This window comes from Pristiophorus japonicus, chromosome 2 (genome assembly GCF_044704955.1).
Source record: "Pristiophorus japonicus isolate sPriJap1 chromosome 2, sPriJap1.hap1, whole genome shotgun sequence".
Lineage (NCBI taxonomy): Eukaryota > Metazoa > Chordata > Chondrichthyes > Pristiophoridae > Pristiophorus > Pristiophorus japonicus.
Window position 1 is genome coordinate 158,633,760 of NC_091978.1, and position 17,525 is coordinate 158,651,284.

At 42.3% G+C, this 17,525-nt stretch overlaps 1 protein-coding gene across 2 annotated transcripts in view; it reads right to left on the reverse strand.

Annotated features, from left to right (window-relative positions):
- The window catches only part of slain2 (SLAIN motif family, member 2), a 153,409-nt gene extending 136,486 nt beyond the window's left edge, over positions 1-16,923 (reverse strand). The window contains exons 1-2 of one of the 2 annotated variants that reach the window (XM_070870132.1): positions 16,311-16,923; positions 6,818-6,966 (exon numbers count right to left, since the gene is read on the reverse strand). In XM_070870132.1, the coding sequence (XP_070726233.1) occupies positions 6,818-6,966; positions 16,311-16,723 (562 nt within the window). In that variant the 5' untranslated portion in view covers positions 16,724-16,923. The remainder of the gene's footprint in view (positions 1-6,817; positions 6,967-16,310) is intronic. The other variant, XM_070870131.1, reaches the window with a different exon arrangement.
- Positions 16,924-17,525: the final 602 nt, after the last annotated feature.

The following is a 17,525-nucleotide window of genomic DNA, read 5'->3' on the forward strand; positions in this document are numbered from 1 at the left end:
GATTCCTGGGATGGCAGGACTGACATACGAGGAGAGACTGGATCGACTGGGCCTGTATTCATTGGAGTTTAGAAGGATGAGAGGGGATCTAATAGAAACATATAAAATTCTGACAGGACTGGACAGGTTAGATGCAGGAAGAATGTTCCCGATGTTGGGGAAGTCCAGAACCAGGGGACATAGTCTTAGGATAAGGGGTAAGCCATTTAGGACTGAGATGAGGAGGAACTTCTTCACTCAGAGAGTTGTTAACCTATGGAATTCCCTACCGCAGAGTTGTTGATGCCAGTTCATTGGATATATTCAAGAGGGAGTTAGATATGGCCCTTGCGGCTAAAAGGATCAAGGGGTATGGAGAGAAAGCAGGAAAGGGGTACTGAAGGAATGATCAGCCATGATCTTATTGAATAGTGGTGCAGGCTTGAAGGGCCGGATGGCCTACTCCTGCACCTATTTTCTATGTTTTTTTCTCTACTACAAACTGTCTTCTTCAACCCATCTCCTCCACCTTCAGCTCCTACAAGTGCGAGGAGCTCATGGACTTTATCTCCAAGATTGAAACCATCCGATCAACTGTATCTGCCACTTCCCTTCCTTCCCCTAGACCATTAGTCCAAACTTCCTCTAAGGTTCCCCCCTGTACTAGCCCGAACACTCATCTTTCTCCAGCTTCTCTGATTTTCCTTCAGGCCCTCTCAGAGCTCATCTTGTTCATTAGACCACTTCCTGCTCCCTTGACCCTATTCCCACTAAACTGTTGACCACCCAACTTCCTTTCCTGACTCCCAAGTGAGCCGATAGTGTTAACTGTTTTCTCTCCTCAGGTACTGTCCCCTCTCTTCTTCAAATCTGCCGTCATCACCACTCTCCTCAAAAAAACAACTGATGACCCTCTCCGTCCTTGCAAACTACCAACCAATCTCCAACATCCCTTTCCTCTCCAAAATCCTTTAATGTGTTGTCGCCTCCCAAATCCATGCCCATCTTTCCCAGAATGCCATGTTTGAATCCCTCCAAGTAAGTTTCCGCCCCAGCCACAGTGTCGAAATGGCTCTTATCAAAGTCAGAAATGACATCCTATGTAACTGTGACAATGGTAAGCTATCCCACCTCGTCCTAGATAGGACTGCATTCCTATCTATCTAATCATAGCCAGAAAATTACCTGCAATACCTTCTCTTCCCGCTACCGCATCGTTACCTCTGTTGTCCCCCAAGGCCCCTATTTCTCATCTACATGCTGTCCCTCGGTGACATCATCTGAAAGTACAGCATCAATTTCCACACGAGTGCTGAAGACATCCAGCTCTACAGCACCACCACTTCTCTTGACCCATTTCTCAAAAATTGTCAGACTGTTTTGTCCAACATCCAGTACTGGATGAGCAGAAATTTCCTCCAACTGAATATTGGGAAGACCAAGGCCATTGTCTTTGGTCCCCGCCACAAACTCCGTTCCCGAGCCCCTGACTCCATCTCTCTCCCTAGCATCTGCTGGAGGCTGAACCAGACTGTTCGCAACCTTGGTGTCATATGTGACCCTGAAATGAGCTTCCGACCACATATCTGCGGCATAACTAAGACCGCCTGTTTCCAACTCCATATCATCCGACTCCGCCCTGCCTTAGTTCATCTGCTGCTGAAAGCCTCATCCATTCCTTTGTTACCTCGATTTGACTATTCCAATGCACTCCAGGCTCGCCTCCAACGTCCTACCTTAAGAGAATTTGAGGTCCTCCAAAACTCTGCTGCCCATGTCCAAACTCGCACCAAGTCCCTTTCACCCATCATCCCTGTGCTCGCTGACCTACATTGGCTCCATGTTAAGCAACGTTTTGATTTTAACATTTGTTTTCAAATCCCTCCATGGCCTCACCCTTCCCAGTTCTGTAATCTCCTCCAGCCCCACAACCAATTTTGAATTTTTTGTGTATTAGATTTGCATTACTGCATAATCACTGGATTTGACACGTGTATCTGGGCCCCAGCTACAAAAGGTTGGACATCTATGTCCTAGCACACAAGCTGGATTTCCATCACTCAACAGTTAAGTAGGAATTATGATGTATGCAAACCTGTAACTACTATGTCTAACCACCAGAGCCCTTATCCCCTGGAGTCCCAAGGGATCCCACAATCACACTTACTTTGAGCTTGCAGTATCTAGTCTGACTCTTTATCCAAGACATAATGACTGGCGACGAGATACAGATGACGAATCCCAATGCAACAATGCAGAGAACTGTGGGCATCCTGGAGAAATTTTCAGAGGGAGATGATTGGGAAACCTTCGTGGGGCAACTTGACCAATATTTCGTGGCCAACGAGCTGGAAGGAGAAGGGAACGTTGCCAAACAAAGGGAGATCCTCCTCACCGTTTGCAGGGCACCAACGTATGGGCTCATGAAAAATCTGCTTGCTCCAGCAAAACCCACAGACAAGTCATACGATGAGTTGTGCACACTGGTCCGGGAGCATCTAAACCCGAAGGAAAACGTTCTGATGGCGAGGTATCGGTTCTACATGTACAAGAGGTCTGAAGGCCAGGAAGTGGCGAGCTACGTCGCCGAGCTAAGGAGCCTTGCAGGACATTGCGAATTTGAAGGACACTTGGAGCACATGCTCAGGGACTTCTTTGTACTTGGCATTGGCCATGAAGTAATACTTGGCAAACTTTTGACTGTAGAGACCCCAACCTTCAGTAAAGCTATAGCGATAGACCAGATGTTTATCTCCACCAGTGACAATACCAAACAAATTTCTCAGCACACTAGTGCTGCTGCAAGTACTGTGAACAAAGTAACGTTGTTTTCGAATCGAAATGTACAGGGCAGGACTTACACACCTGTAGCCGCACGTCCGCAGATGACTCAGAGTCCGCCATCAAGGGTGGTGAATACAAGGCAATTAACACCTTGTTGGCGCTGCGGGGATGATTCCATTCATGCCGCTTCAAAGGATACGTTTGCAAGGGCTGTGGAACAATGGGACACCTCCAACGTATGTGCAGACGAGCTGCAAACCATCATGTTGCAGAGAAGGACAGATCCACAGTGGATCATGACGAACCAGAGCCTCAGACCGAGGAGGCAGAGGTATATGGGGTGCATACATTTACCACAAAGTGTCCCTCGATAATGCTGAAGGTTGAACTAAATGGACTCCCGGTGTCAATGGGGCTGGACACGGGCGCAAGCCAGTCCATAATGAGCAAAAAGACTTTTGATAAATTGTGGTGCAACAAGGCTTCAAGGCCAATCCTGACTCACATTCGTACCAAACTTAGAACGTACACAAAGGAACTGATTCCCATAAAGGTCTCCTACGATGGAGCGGTGCACGGTTTACCACTCTGCATGGTAACGGGCGATGGCCCCACGCTGTTCAGCAGGAGCTGGCTGGGAAAGATACGCTGGAACTGGGATGACATCCGAGCACTTTTGTCCGTCGACGACACCTCATGTGCCCAGGTCCTAAGCAAGTTCCCCTCGCTGTTCGAATCAAGCATCGGGAAGTTCCGAGGAGCAAAAGTGCAGATCCATTTGATTCCGGGGGCATGACCCATCCATCACAAGGCGAGAGCGGAACTTTACATGATGAGAGAGAGGGTGGGGATCGAGCTGGACAGGCTGCAACGAGAGGGCATCATTTTGACGATCAAATTCAATGAGTGGGCCAGTCCGATTGTTCTAGTCCTCAAGGGAAACGGCACCATCAGATTCTGTGATGATTACAAAGTAACTATAAATCGTTTCTCACTGCAGGATCAATACCCGCTACTAAAGGCAGACGACCTATTTGCGACGGTGGCGGGAGGGAAACGTTCACGAATCTGGACTTGACCTCGGCCTACATCACGCAGGAGCTGGAGGAATCTTCAAAAGGCCTCACCTGCATCAACACGCACAAAGGTCTTTTCGTTTACAACAGATGCCCGCAGGGATTCGATCAGCCGCGGCGATATTCCAGAAGAACATGGAAAGCTTGCTGAAGTCGGTCTCATGCGCCGTGGTCTTCCAGGACGACATCTTGGTTACAGGTCGGGACACCATCGAGCACCTGCAGAACCTGGAGGAGGTTCTTAGTCGGCTTAATCGTGTGGGGCTCAGGCTAAAACGCTCGAAGTGCGTTTTCCTGGCGCCGAAGTGAAGTTCCTGGGGAGAAGAATCGCGGCGGACGGCATCAGGCCCACCGATTCGAAGACGGAGGCAATCAAAAACGCTCCAAGACCACAGAACCTGATGGAGCTGCGGTTGTTTCTAGGACTCCTAAACTATTTTGGTAAGTTCTTCCTGGGTCTTAGCATATTGTTAGAACCCCTGCACTCTTTACTGTGTAAAGGAGATGAATGGGTATGGGGCAAAAGCCAAGAAAATGCTTTTGAGAAAGCTAGGATGCTGTTGTGTTCAAACAAATTGCTTGTGTTATACGATCCATGTAAACGTTTGGTACAGCATATGATGCGTCGTGGTACGGGGTCGGGTGCATATTGCAACAAGCTAATGAATTTGGGAAATTGCAACCGGTTGCTTATGCATCCAGAAGTCTGTCTAAGGCCGAGAGGGCCGACAGTATGATCAAAAAACAGGCCAGGCACAAAAAACTGTGCCGATGCTCTCAGCAGGCTGCCATTGCCCATCACCGGGGTGGAGATGGCACAGCCTGCAGATTTAGTTATGGTAATGGAAGCATTCGAGAGTGAGCAATCACCTGTTACCGCCCGACAGATTAGAACCTGGACGAGCCAGGACCTCTTACTGTCCTTAGTAAAAAAAACTGTGTGCTCCACGGGAGTTGGTCTAGTGTCCTGTTAGAGATGCAGGAAGAAATAAAGCCGTACCAGCAGTGCAAAGATGAAATGTCTATACAGGCAGACTGCCTCCTATGGGGTAATCAGGTAGGTGTGTCAAAAAAGGGCAGGGACACTTTCATCAGTGATCTCCACAGTACCCACCCAGGCATTGTAATGATGAAAGCGACAGCCAGATCCCACGTGTGATGGCCCGGTATCGATGCAGACTTAGAGTCCTATGTGCACAAATGTAATACATGTTCCAGTTAAGCAATGCACCCAGGGAGACGGCACTAAGTTTATGGTCTTGACCTTCCAAACCGTGGTCTAGGGTTTATGTCGACTACGCAGGCCCATTCTTGGGAAAAATGTTTTTAGTGGTTGTAGATGCGTACTCCAAGTGGATTGAATGTGTGATAATGTCAGCAAGCATGTCTGCTGCCACCATTGAAAGCCTATGGGCCATGTTTGCCACACACGGCTTGCCTGATGTCCTTGTAAGTGACAAGGGGCCGTGCTTTACCAGTGCCGAATTCAAGGAATTCATGACCCGCAATGGAGTCAAACATGTCACATCTGCCCCGTTGAAGCCAGCGTCCAACGGTCAGGCAGAACGAGCAGTTCAAACAATCAAGCAGAGCTTGAAAAGGGTAACTGAAGGCTCACTGCAGACTCGCTTATCCCGAATCCTGCTTAGTTACCGCACAAGACCCCACTCGCTCACCAGAGTCCCTCCCGCTGAACTGCTCATGAAAAGGGCACTTAAGACAAGGCTCTCGTTAGTCCACCCTGATCTACACGAACAGGTAGAGAGCAGGCGGCTTCAACAGAATACATATCATGATTGCGCAAATGTGTCACGCGAAATTGAAATAAATGATCCTGTATTTGTGTTGAACTATGGACAAGGTCCCAAGCGGATTGCTGGCACTGTTTTGGCCAAAGAGGGGAGTAGGGTGTTTGTGGTCAAACTCGCAAATGAACTCACCTGCAGAAAACACTTGGACCAAACCAAACTCAGATTTACAGACTATCCAGAACAACCTACAATAGACTCTACCTTTTTCGACCCTCCAACACACACACACACACACACACACACGTGGCAACCGACCCAGCAGTTGACCATGAAGCAGAACCCACCACCCCAACAGTCCAGCAAGGCGAGCTGCGCAGCAGCCCAGCGAAGGCCCAACGAATGACTCACCAACACCAGCATTTGTCCGAGACGATCAACCAGGGAAAGGAAGACCCGAGATCGACTCACATTGTAAATAGTTACACTACTGACTTTGGTAGGCGGGGGTGGGGGGAAAGAGTGATGTTATGTATGTAAACCTGTAATTACCATGTCTAACCACTGGAGGGCTTATCCCCTGGAGTCCCAAGGGATCCCACAATCCCTTGGGAGCATCTGTATATAAAGAGGCCTCACAGGCTGGAGAGGCACTCTGAGATCTGTAATAAAGGACTACGGTCACACTTACTTTGAGCTTACAGTATCTGGTCTGACTCTTTATCCAAGACATAACAAGCATGATAATGTAATGATCTTAATAAGGCATATCATTAAGTAATGCTTGCAATATTATACTGTACCCTTGAACTCTTAGCTACAATTAGGTTTTTAATTATTGGCAAGAGTGAATGAAAGTGAAATGCTGTAACCAGGGCAAATCAAGGACAATATGAAGCCTGAAGATTGTTGCAGCAAGGCATTACCATCTCCTTAGACCCAGCATTAAGGTTATATATAGGTTTAGTACTTAGTGCTATCTGTGATACAGGATAATTATTGCATGTGGACTAGTTTTCTCATAAAAAATTTCCAAATTTGATAATGACAACATCCATTTATACCCATACATACCTAGAATGTGAAAAAAAAAATCAGGCACTTTAATAGGTGAAATACAATGTGCCACTATTTGAATAAATATATTTTTTGATAGTTATACAGTAGTTATTTCTGACAACAAAATGTAAATTCACACTAAAGCAGTAAAGAAAAAAAATGAATAGTTACCTGCTATTGTTTGATCAAGTCTGTGCATCAATGACCTTTTTGCTGTTTCTATATCTGAGCTTGGATGATCCAGCACCTGTCTGCACCATCGTAATGGACTAAAAGCTTTTTGAACTGGGGTTGGCAACCTCTTTGGTGATGTGTACAACCTAAAATTAAAAACAAACAGAAATTTATCCAAATTAATTATATGGGTGTGAATTCTTTTTCGTAATTCATTAGAATTATCAGTCCTATTGCTTTCCAACTCCAAGATGATTTTATTATCTTTCCTATTCCTTTCCATCAAATAAAATGTAAAACAACCTTAATGGACATACCACTGAAACAAAATCATAACAGCTGTACAGGCTTGTTTTACAATTTACAAGTCACAACACCATCGCTAATTATGTTGAGCAGTCTTTTCTATCTTTCTTGCTCTAGATTATTCCGACTTTCATATCTTAGTGCACTCTAATGGGCAAGTATCAACTCCCCATAGCTTTGAAAGTATGTCTCTTAGCCGTGAGAATCTAGGTAAGTTTTTAAGTAATGTGCCCATGATTGTGAAACAGAAAACCTTGTCTGTTCATTATTTTTAGCCACTGGACTTATCCAATGTCTTCACAGGATTTCTCTTATCTTCAATGCACAAATGGGCTACTGTGTTTCCCTACATTACAACAGTGACTGTATTTGAAAAGTACTTAATTGGCTGTAAACCGCTTTGGGGGGGACAGAGGGGGGAGACCTGACTTCTTGAAGAGCACTATAAAAATGCAAGTTCTATCTTTTATCATGCATTGTTTGAAAATGGTATAATTGCAATGAAAATGATGCTCCACTCTTCTGCCTTTTCTTGCTCCAAAGTAACAAACACATTGGCTCTTTACAGCAATTTAGAATTTGTAACCAACCTATGTAAAGCAGAGATTTATAAACCAGAGACTTCAATTCTGGCACAATTTAAATTCAAATACATTAAGTTATGATAATATACATGTTTCAGAGCCCTTTTTCAGACCAAAAATAAACTGAATTCTTCTCAGAGAAAAATAAGGATTTCTCAGTCTATGAATTGGAGGTGAGAAGAGGAACAGGGACTTGTAAGTTAACAAAAAGATCAATTTGAAGACATACCCCTCAGGACAAGGCAAAGAAAAAAAGTTCTGATTCACGTACATATTTTATTGACAGAATTGTAATTCCTATCCTTTCTCTCAGGCAACTTCTTAAGCTGAAAGATAGTGACATTTAATTGTCTTGAAAAAGAAAACATTTTGGGTAACATTGAATTAAAACCACAAAATCAGGATGTCGAAGATAGTTTTCAGGACAAAATAAGCAAAACTTGTATATCTGGTTAGCACCCTGTAAGAGCAGTTTTACTAATGTGTTTGTGTGCGCACACGCACGTAAAGGAAAAGGGATGGCAACATTGAACATGCAATTTCCATACTGACAACCTAAGTGGCAATATAATTTTATATACATTAACTACATTCTCAGTAACACTGGACTAGTATAAAGGAAGGGAAAACATTATACTCAAATGTCCACTAGAAGTTTGAGAAGATAAAGGACATCCTGCTACAGGATGGATTCGGTCTAAAAAGGTCCTCTTCACAAAAACTCCTCTAGCATGCTACTCATTCAAAGCTGTACCCTTCAGTACAAATACTGTTCCTCGCCTTCCACCCAAGATGGCACCTGCTAAAAATATTGGGGTTACAGGATTGACAATAGTCTAAATGTTGTATGGGTCAAGCCTATAAACAATACTCTCAAAAAACACTTAGAATACAAAATATCCTTGGAGGATGACAGTGTGTTCTCAACACTCAATTTAACATTTTCAAAAAAAGTGTAACTCAGCAGAAGTTTTGACAGCCATTTATGGTAGGTTGTCATTCATTATTTTTTTACAATTTTTTTTTTGAAGAGTAAAATGTTTCAAGAAAAGTATTTTAGAATACAGCATAAAATCAGCTTGTCTCAATTGGTGGTACTTTCGCCTCTAGGTCAGAAAATTGTGAGTTTAAGCACATTCTGGGTTGACAATCTCGTACCGAAGGAGTGTTGCCTTGTTGCAGGTGCATCCTTCACATGCGACTTTACAAAGGGCAGCGATGAGTTTTCGCAGTGTCCTCTCCCCCCACCCTCCATCACCTCACAAGTCAACTGGTCAATCATCTCACTGCTGTTGGTCGAGTATTGCTGCCACATTTGCCTACTTAACAATAGTTATTGCACACCAAAGAATAATTAACTAAGGGTGATGCGAGGGTACACTATACAAAGTATTCATCATAAATCAGTAAAAATTTAAACACATCCAACCACGGCCCATATTTTGTGTAGCAGTATGTAACACAGGAGTCATTCACTAGCAAGTATCTGTTGCAGTTTTGAAGCATAAAATCATTACTACAGAATGAAGCAAAGAAGAAGGTTCTGCCTAAGAAGAGGGTTTCATGCAACCGTTAGGTAAACACGTTAGAATTTCAATCCCAAATCACACTAACTGGCAGGCAATGCCGATTTATAAGATTCTTTGCTTAGTTCACCATGGCTACGTGTACACGATTTAATGCTGTTTGTATAACTTTCGTCACTACATCTCTTGCTTAAAATAATCCACTGTGCAACAGCCTATCGTAATGTGAAAATTTGTACATAAAATTTAAGTATATTAACAGAAAGAGGGAATAATTGTTATTCTTGATCATGGCACAGAAAAAATAATTTCAGTAATTGTGGAGAAAAAAAGAACAAAAAGTGATCGAGAGTTGTGTAATGCTTTTTTAGCCAGACAAACCAAATTAACTTATGAGAAAAATAAGATTAATAGAATTCCATATTGTTACTGTTATTGATTTAGATAGTATAAAACAGCACTTTTTAAATTATAAAAATCCTAAATTTAGATCAAAAAAGAATATACATAATAAGAGTAGCACGAGTTCCAGGGAAATTTTTAACAAGGTAGATAGAAAATATAAGCACGACTTATGGTGGAATTTCCCTCCTTCGTGTACAAATAAGTAACGGAGTCCTAAGGATATAATAAACACAATGAAATCTTGTAATTTGTGAGTAATGATTCATTTTCCCCTAGGTCGCAAGAAAACCACTAATCACAAATGACATAAATCTGCAAACTGGGTGGGTGGTATTATTTCCCTACTGGCCTTGGATGGAAATACCAACCTCAGCCCATCAGTTATTACTGCAGTGAACACTATGCAAATTAACTACACACTGGATGAGAAGAGGTATACATTAAGAAATAAAGTAAAGTAACAGTAAAATTAAAGTATTTATTCTTCCAATCTGGAGAGTGATGATTAATCAGACACAAATGCTTTTATAAATTACTTCGGAGTTTGGCAGAAGCAAAGCAATTTCTAGGAAGGTCAAAAGGATAAAACATTAATATATTTCAAAAATGTTTTGGCAAACTATGGGCTTCCATCTATGTTGATGGAAGTCTGGCTACAGACAGCACACATGTACATTAGTAAAAATGTACTCACAGCACTGGAAATTTATATGGCAAGTGGTGATAAATGCACATTTACTTAAATACCCATAACTTTTAGCCACCCACTAATATTTCAGTTGGGGTTTTAAATTGTGCATTCAAAGAAATTGCTCCAGTTTTCTAAAATTTTGTCTCAAATGGTAGATTTTAAAGAACGTCAAAAGGAGGATTAGATAACAGGAAGTCAAAATGCAATTAAATATTTTAGATACAAAAAAATCCTCACTATTACAAACTTTAAGTGACTTTCTATTGCTGAATATTATAGGTTAGAGGTCATCTGCCTTAAACAGTAGAATTTAAAATATTGTTTTCATAAAAATATCAAACTGCACAAGACAGCTACTATAAAAAAAATTATTTCTCAATAGAGCAATTACATGAAACCAGAGCAAGCTACGTAATTAGCTTGATGTTTAAAATTTTACCACCATTTCATAAAAATAACCAGGTACCCAAAAATATTCCAGGTTTATCATATTTTGGAGAAGGATTATAGGTCCACTTATGCGTGTGTTGTTGAAAATAAAAATCTGCCAATTCCAATATTTCTGCAGTTAACTCAAAGCACCGTTCAGGACAGGCCATGTTCTGATAGGCATTGAAATATTGGACAAATGAACTACAACATCAAGTTGAAAACATTAATTGAGCAAACAAATGATTATATGGGAGTTAGAAAACATATTTTCAGACAGAATACTTTAGATAGATAAGTAAGGATGTTCATGGCCCAAGGATGTCCTGAAGTACAGGGAATAATTAGATTATTTGAAAATACATAAAGCCAAGTGTTATATTCCAGTGAAGGTTCTTTTTGTGTAATTACATTACACTTACACTGAAATAAGGTAACCCTTGACCTCAACATTGTAAAATGTTTAATTGAATGTTGCTGCTCATCATTTTCAAAATTTTGATTTACTCTGGGTTAGTTCCTGATGGCTCAAATCAATCCCAACTGCACACATCATGCTGTATCAAAGGAGGCAGTTGTAGATGAGAAAAATAAAGACAGAAGATCTTATTATCCTTTCTGTCCACCGTATGATTAATCTATTAAACACATCAGAGCAGCAGTCAAATAAACAACTACCTGCAGTCTCATGCTTCAAATAATTGAATTAGCCTCAATCACCCAAATGTAAAAGCAGAGTTTCCTCCAGGAACAGGAGATCGATGCAAAATTTTACAGTGACTTAAAAAAAGATATTAAATGTCTTAGATATTTGATCAAATTTCAATGTAGGTTATTTTTTAAATGCCTGATCTGATATATGCAGGAACCTGTCATTATTCAAAATAGTGAAAGATTATTATTTTCAGAAAGACAAGGGACAATTGCGTTTCAAAATCTTACAGGCTTTACTTCAGAATAGATATGTCTGAATAAAGCTTGCTGCCATGTGAGGATTTCCAATTAAAACTCACCCAAGACTAATTGAACTGGTCTAAGAATCTGTCCAGGGACTAACAGGATAACCCATTAATTCCCAAATGATTTTCTAACAGTCATTGCGGCCACGTCATTTCATTTGGTCTGTTGGCAAACACCAAAACTGATGTACAAATTGTACTGTATGTAAAGATGAAAATGCAGTTACAAAAGAAATTCCAATAATGAAAGAGATCGGTCACTTTGGGGAATCAAGTCATCAAAATTCACCATTTAGGATGCGAAACTGACCTCCGCGTTTATGAGCTCGGGCATAAAATAACATCAGCCGAAGTTTCCACTCCTGATTACTAATAATACCTAATGGAACACAGATACAGGGTATGTGAATGTCAGATAAGGAGGATCAGCCTTGGCTGTGACACCAAATTCACACATCAAGAAATGGTTGCTTAAGTAAGGTGTTGGAGTATGTGGAACTATAGGCCCACCATGAGTCATTTTGTTCAGGAGGTGGGAAAACTGTAACTCCTATACATTGAACTGAATGAAAACATTACACAGTAGAATATACCATGTATTTAGCATGTTCCTGACTATTTTGAACTTGCATATTTATACATAAATAAACATTTGTTTCTATGTCATCAGTATTCATGAGAACATAAGGAATAAGAGCGGGAGTAGGCCATTTGGCCCCTCGAGCCTGCTCCGCCAATCAATAAGATCATGGCTGATCTGATCTTGACCTCAACTCCACTTCACTGCCCGCTCCCGATAATCCTCGACTCCCTTATGATTCAAAAATCTGTCTTTCTCCACCTTAAATATATTCAATGACCCAGCCTCCACAGCTCTCTGGGGGTAGAGAATTCCAAAGATTCACAACACTCAGAAGAAATTCCTCCTCATTTCCGTTTTAAATGGGCGACCCCTTATTCTGAAACTGTGCCCCCTAGTTCTAGATTCCCCCACGAGGGGAAACAGCCTTTCAGCATCTACCCTGTCAAGCCCCCCTCAAAATCTTATACATTTCAATAAGATCACTTCTCATTCTTTTAAACGCCAATGAGTATAGGCCCAACCTGCTCAACCTTTCTTCATAAGACAACCCCTTCATCTCAGGAATCAACCTCATGAACCTTCTCTGAACTGCCTCCAATGCAAGTATATCCCTCCTTAAATAAGGAGACCAAAACTGTACACAGTACTCCAGGTGGTCTCACCAACACCCTATACAGTTGTGGCAGGACTTCCCTACTTTTATAGTCCATCCCCCTTGCAATAAAGGCCAACATTCCATTTGCCTTCCTAATTACTTGCTGTACCTGCATGCTAACTCATGTACAAGCACCCCCAGATCCCCCTCTACTGCAGCATTTTGTAATCTCTCCCCATTTAAATAATATGCTTTTTTATTTTTCCCGATAACCTCACATTTTCCCACATTATACTCCATCTGCCAAAGTTTTGCCCACTCACTTAGCCTACCTATATCCCTTTACAGATTCTTTGCATCCTCCACACAACTTGCTTACCCACCTATCTTTGTATGATCAGCAAAGTTGGCTACATTACACTCGATCCCTTCATCCAAGTCATTAATATAGATTGTAAATAGTTGAGGCCCCAGCACCGATCCTTGTGGCACCCCACTAGTTACAGTTTTCCAACTGGAAAATTACCCATTTATCCCGACTCTCTGTTTTCTGTTAGTTAGCCAATCCTCTATCCATATATTACCCCAACCCCGTGAGCTCTTATCTTGTGCAGTAACCTTTTATAGGACACCTTATCGAATGCCTTTTAGAAATCCAAATACACGACATCTATTGGTACCCCTTGATCCACCCTGCTCATTTCATCTTCAAAGAGCTCCAGCAAATTTGTCAAACACTATTTCCCTTTCATAAAACCATGATGATTCTGCTTGACTGTATTATGATTTTCTAAATGTTCTGCTAATATTTCCTTAATAATGGATTCCACCATTTTCCAAATGACAGATGTTACACTAACTGGTCCATAGTTTCCTTCTTTCTATCTGCCTCCTTTTTTTTTTAAATAGGGGCATAACATTTGCGGTTTTCCAATCCACTGGGACCTTGCCAGAATCCAGGGAATTTTGGTAGATTACAACCAATACATCCACTATCCAACCAATGTAGCCACTTTTTTTAAGACCTGAGGATGAAGGCCAAAGGGAAAGCATTTGCGAGTACTTTTTCCTCTAGTGATAGTGATTGTTTTAAGTTCCGCCCTCCCAATAGCTTGATCATCAATTATTAGGATGCTTTAAGTTTCTTCCACCGTGAAGACCGATACAAAATATTTGTGCAAAGTCTCTGCCATTTCCTTTTCCCATTTTTAATTCCCCAGACTCATCCTCTAAGGGATCAACATTTAATATAGCTACTCTCTTCCTTTTTATATACTTGTAGAAGCTCTTACTATCTGTTTTTATAATTCTTGCTAATTTACTCTCAATCTATCTTCTCTATTATTTTTTTTAAGCAGTTTTCTAAAAGATTTCCCAATCCCCTGGCCCGCCACTATTCTTTGCAACATTGTATGCCTTTGTTTTCAATTTACTTTACTTCCTTAGTTAGCCACGGATGGTTCATCCTTCTCTTAGTCTTTCTTTCTCATTGGAATATATCTTTGCTGAGAGTTAGGAAATATCTCCTTAAATGTTCGTCACTGCTCATCTACTGTCTATCCTTTAGTCAATTTTCCCAGTCCACTTTAGCCAACTCTGCCTTCTTCATACCTTTGTAATTGCCTTTACTTAAGTTCAGGACACTAGTTTGAGACCTAGCTTTCTCATCCTCAAACTGAATTTGAAATTCTACCATGCTATGATCACTCTTCCCAAGAAGATCCTTTACTCTGAGATAATTAATTAATCCAGCCTCATTACACAGTACCAGATCTAAAATAGTCTGCTGCTGGTTGGTCCCACAATGTATTGTTCTAAGAAACCATCCCGAATACACTTTATGAACTCATCCTCAAGGCTACCTTTGCCAATTTGATTTGTACAATCACTAAGATGATTAAAATCATCCATGATTATTGTCGTACCTTTCTTACAAACCTCCATTATTTCTTGATTTATACTCTGTCCTACAGTGTAGCTAATGTTAGGGGGCCTGTAGATGACTCTCACCAGTGACTTCTTTCCTTTATTATTTCTTATCTCCACCCAAACTGATTCTACATCTTGATCTTCTGAGCCAATACCATTTCTCACTACTGATCTCATCCTTTATTAACAGAGCTAACCCACTTCCTTTTCCTTTCTGCCTATCCTTCCGAAATGGCAAACACCCCTGGATATTCAGTTCCCAACCTTGGTCACCTTGCAACCACGTCTCTGAAATGGCTATCAGATCATACCCATTTATGTCTATTTGTGCTGTCAACTCATCTATCTTGTTACAAATGCTGCATGCATTCAGATAAAGAGCTTTTGATTTTGTCTTTTTACCATTTTTCCCTAATCTGACCCCACTTCCTGATGCACTCATGTTTATACACTCTGGTTATCATTACCCCTATCGCTACCCTGCACTATTGTCTTCTCCTTTCTCTTTGACTTTTTAAATTTCTGCTCACCTGATCTCCCCACCACCACACACACACATAAGATATGAATCTAGAAACAAGCAGCAGTCACATTTGGATTTAAAATTATAGGGGAATATGACTTATGAAGATACCATCCTATGAAAATAAATATTAACAGGATTATATATGTATTGGAGGAAATAAAGCAGTAAGCAGTGAGGCATCAGTATCATTTACACCTATTTTTATCCCAAACAAGTTACACTGACTATTGTCCTAAAGTTTTCTTATTCTCAGCAACACAGGACAAAGGGAAATTCTACACCAAGGGACATAATTTGAACATGACAGGTGAGCTGAAACGGTGAGCTGCAGGTCTGGTCCCCCAATCTAAGCTGGGGAGATGATACGGCATTTTTATACTTGCACATAACTTCATCCAGTTTTAGGAGAGTAATATCTATGCTGCTAAACCTAGTCCCACAAAAAGCAAATGCTTGGGCCCAGTTTCCTGCATTTCCATTATTAAAACTGGTTCCATTATTCTTACAGCACATTTTTGGAGGCACATTTTCATGAATCTATGTTGCTGGGACAAGGGAGCAGGTTTGTTTACACTACGATTGTTGTAGACATCAGCTACACTCAGTGTAAAACCACCTTCACACCAACTGCAGTAACCTGCAACGTTTTAAAAGACAAACGTTTTTTTTCATTTGTAACGGTAATTAACTCCACCATTAGTTCTTCACTAACATTAAAATGTTAATTCTGCCTTTGGCCCGAGAGCAACTAGGATCTATGGTCATCTATCTCGAACCAGTATCGGTAGCATATAACAAACATAACTATTAAAAAAACAACTTTAAAATCACTACACAGCGGAAGAGAGTCGAGTGCACGGGAGAATCAGTTACTCCTATCCTTGTGCCCAGACATATTGTCAGAGGCTGCCGCCAGAGTCAGACAGTCCCCGCCCTCTTTCCCTCGCACTCACTCACCAGCTGTCCTCCTCCTCCTCCTCCTCCGCCTCCTCCTCCAAAACCATTGTCTCCAGATCCAGCGCCGCCACCTCGTCCAGCAGCGTCCGCTCTCCCTCCTCAGGGCTCACACTTTCGGCCGAGCCGGCGGGACCGCCAGAGGCCGGCGGCTGAGACACGGCTCCACCCCGCTGCGTTAGGTGGGACAGCGCCTCCCCTTGCAGTGTCGGGGCTGGGGCTGGGCCTGGGCAACAAGCGACAAGGGGCTGCCACGCGTTCACGGGGCCGGTGCCGGGGGAAGGGGCCGTGTGCTTGGGGCTCAGAATGGTGGATCGGGTCCTCAGCTGTTCGTTCTGTTTCTCGAGTTTGCGAACCAACTCCTGCAGCTTCCGTACTTCCAGGTCGGCGCTGACGTTCGAGTTAACGTCTTCCATCTTCCGTGTTTCTCGATGTTTGCTCGCTTGGTGTTTAGTTTTTCTGCTTTTTCTCCTCCTCCTCCTCCTCGTTTATCGGTACATGACGGACGCGGCCGGACTCCCGCGATCACAGCCGCAAGGTTCCCACGCCCAACTCCAGCTCGGCCGCCATCTTCCTGCTGTCTGTCCCCGCCCCACCGCCTGACGTCAGCGTGTTCCTCCTTTTCCCTGGCCGTGACGTCAGCGTGTTCCACCCACGTCCCGATTCATGACGTCAGCGCACCCCCAGCTGCGCGACGTCATCACGCCCCTCTGTGTGTCCTGATTTCAGCGTGTCCCTCTGCCCTGCGTCCAACGCAGCATGGTGGTGCCCGCCTGCCTCTCCCATCACCTAATCAATTCGCACTTCCACTGGCTGAAGACAGTGCACACTCCAGAAGTCACAGCTTTTAGAACAGTCATCCAATTCCCAAACCACAGCTGATTCCTTTGAAAAATATAATAATCTAAACTGAGTAATGCGAGATGAGGAGGTGGTCACTACAACCGCTGGTAAATATCGAAATAAAGACTTGCACTTGTATAGCACCTTTCATATTCTTAGGACCACCCAAAGCAATCCACAACCAATAAATTGCTGTTTTTGCATGTAGTCACTTGTTTTATTGGCAAATGTGGCTGCCAAATTGCGTACAGCTGGGTCCCACAAATAGCACAGAGATAAATGATGGTGGTGTTGGTTGAGGAATAAAGTTTGCCAGGACACCTGGAGAACTACTGCTCTTGTTTGAAAAAGTACCATGAGCTCTTCTATATCCAC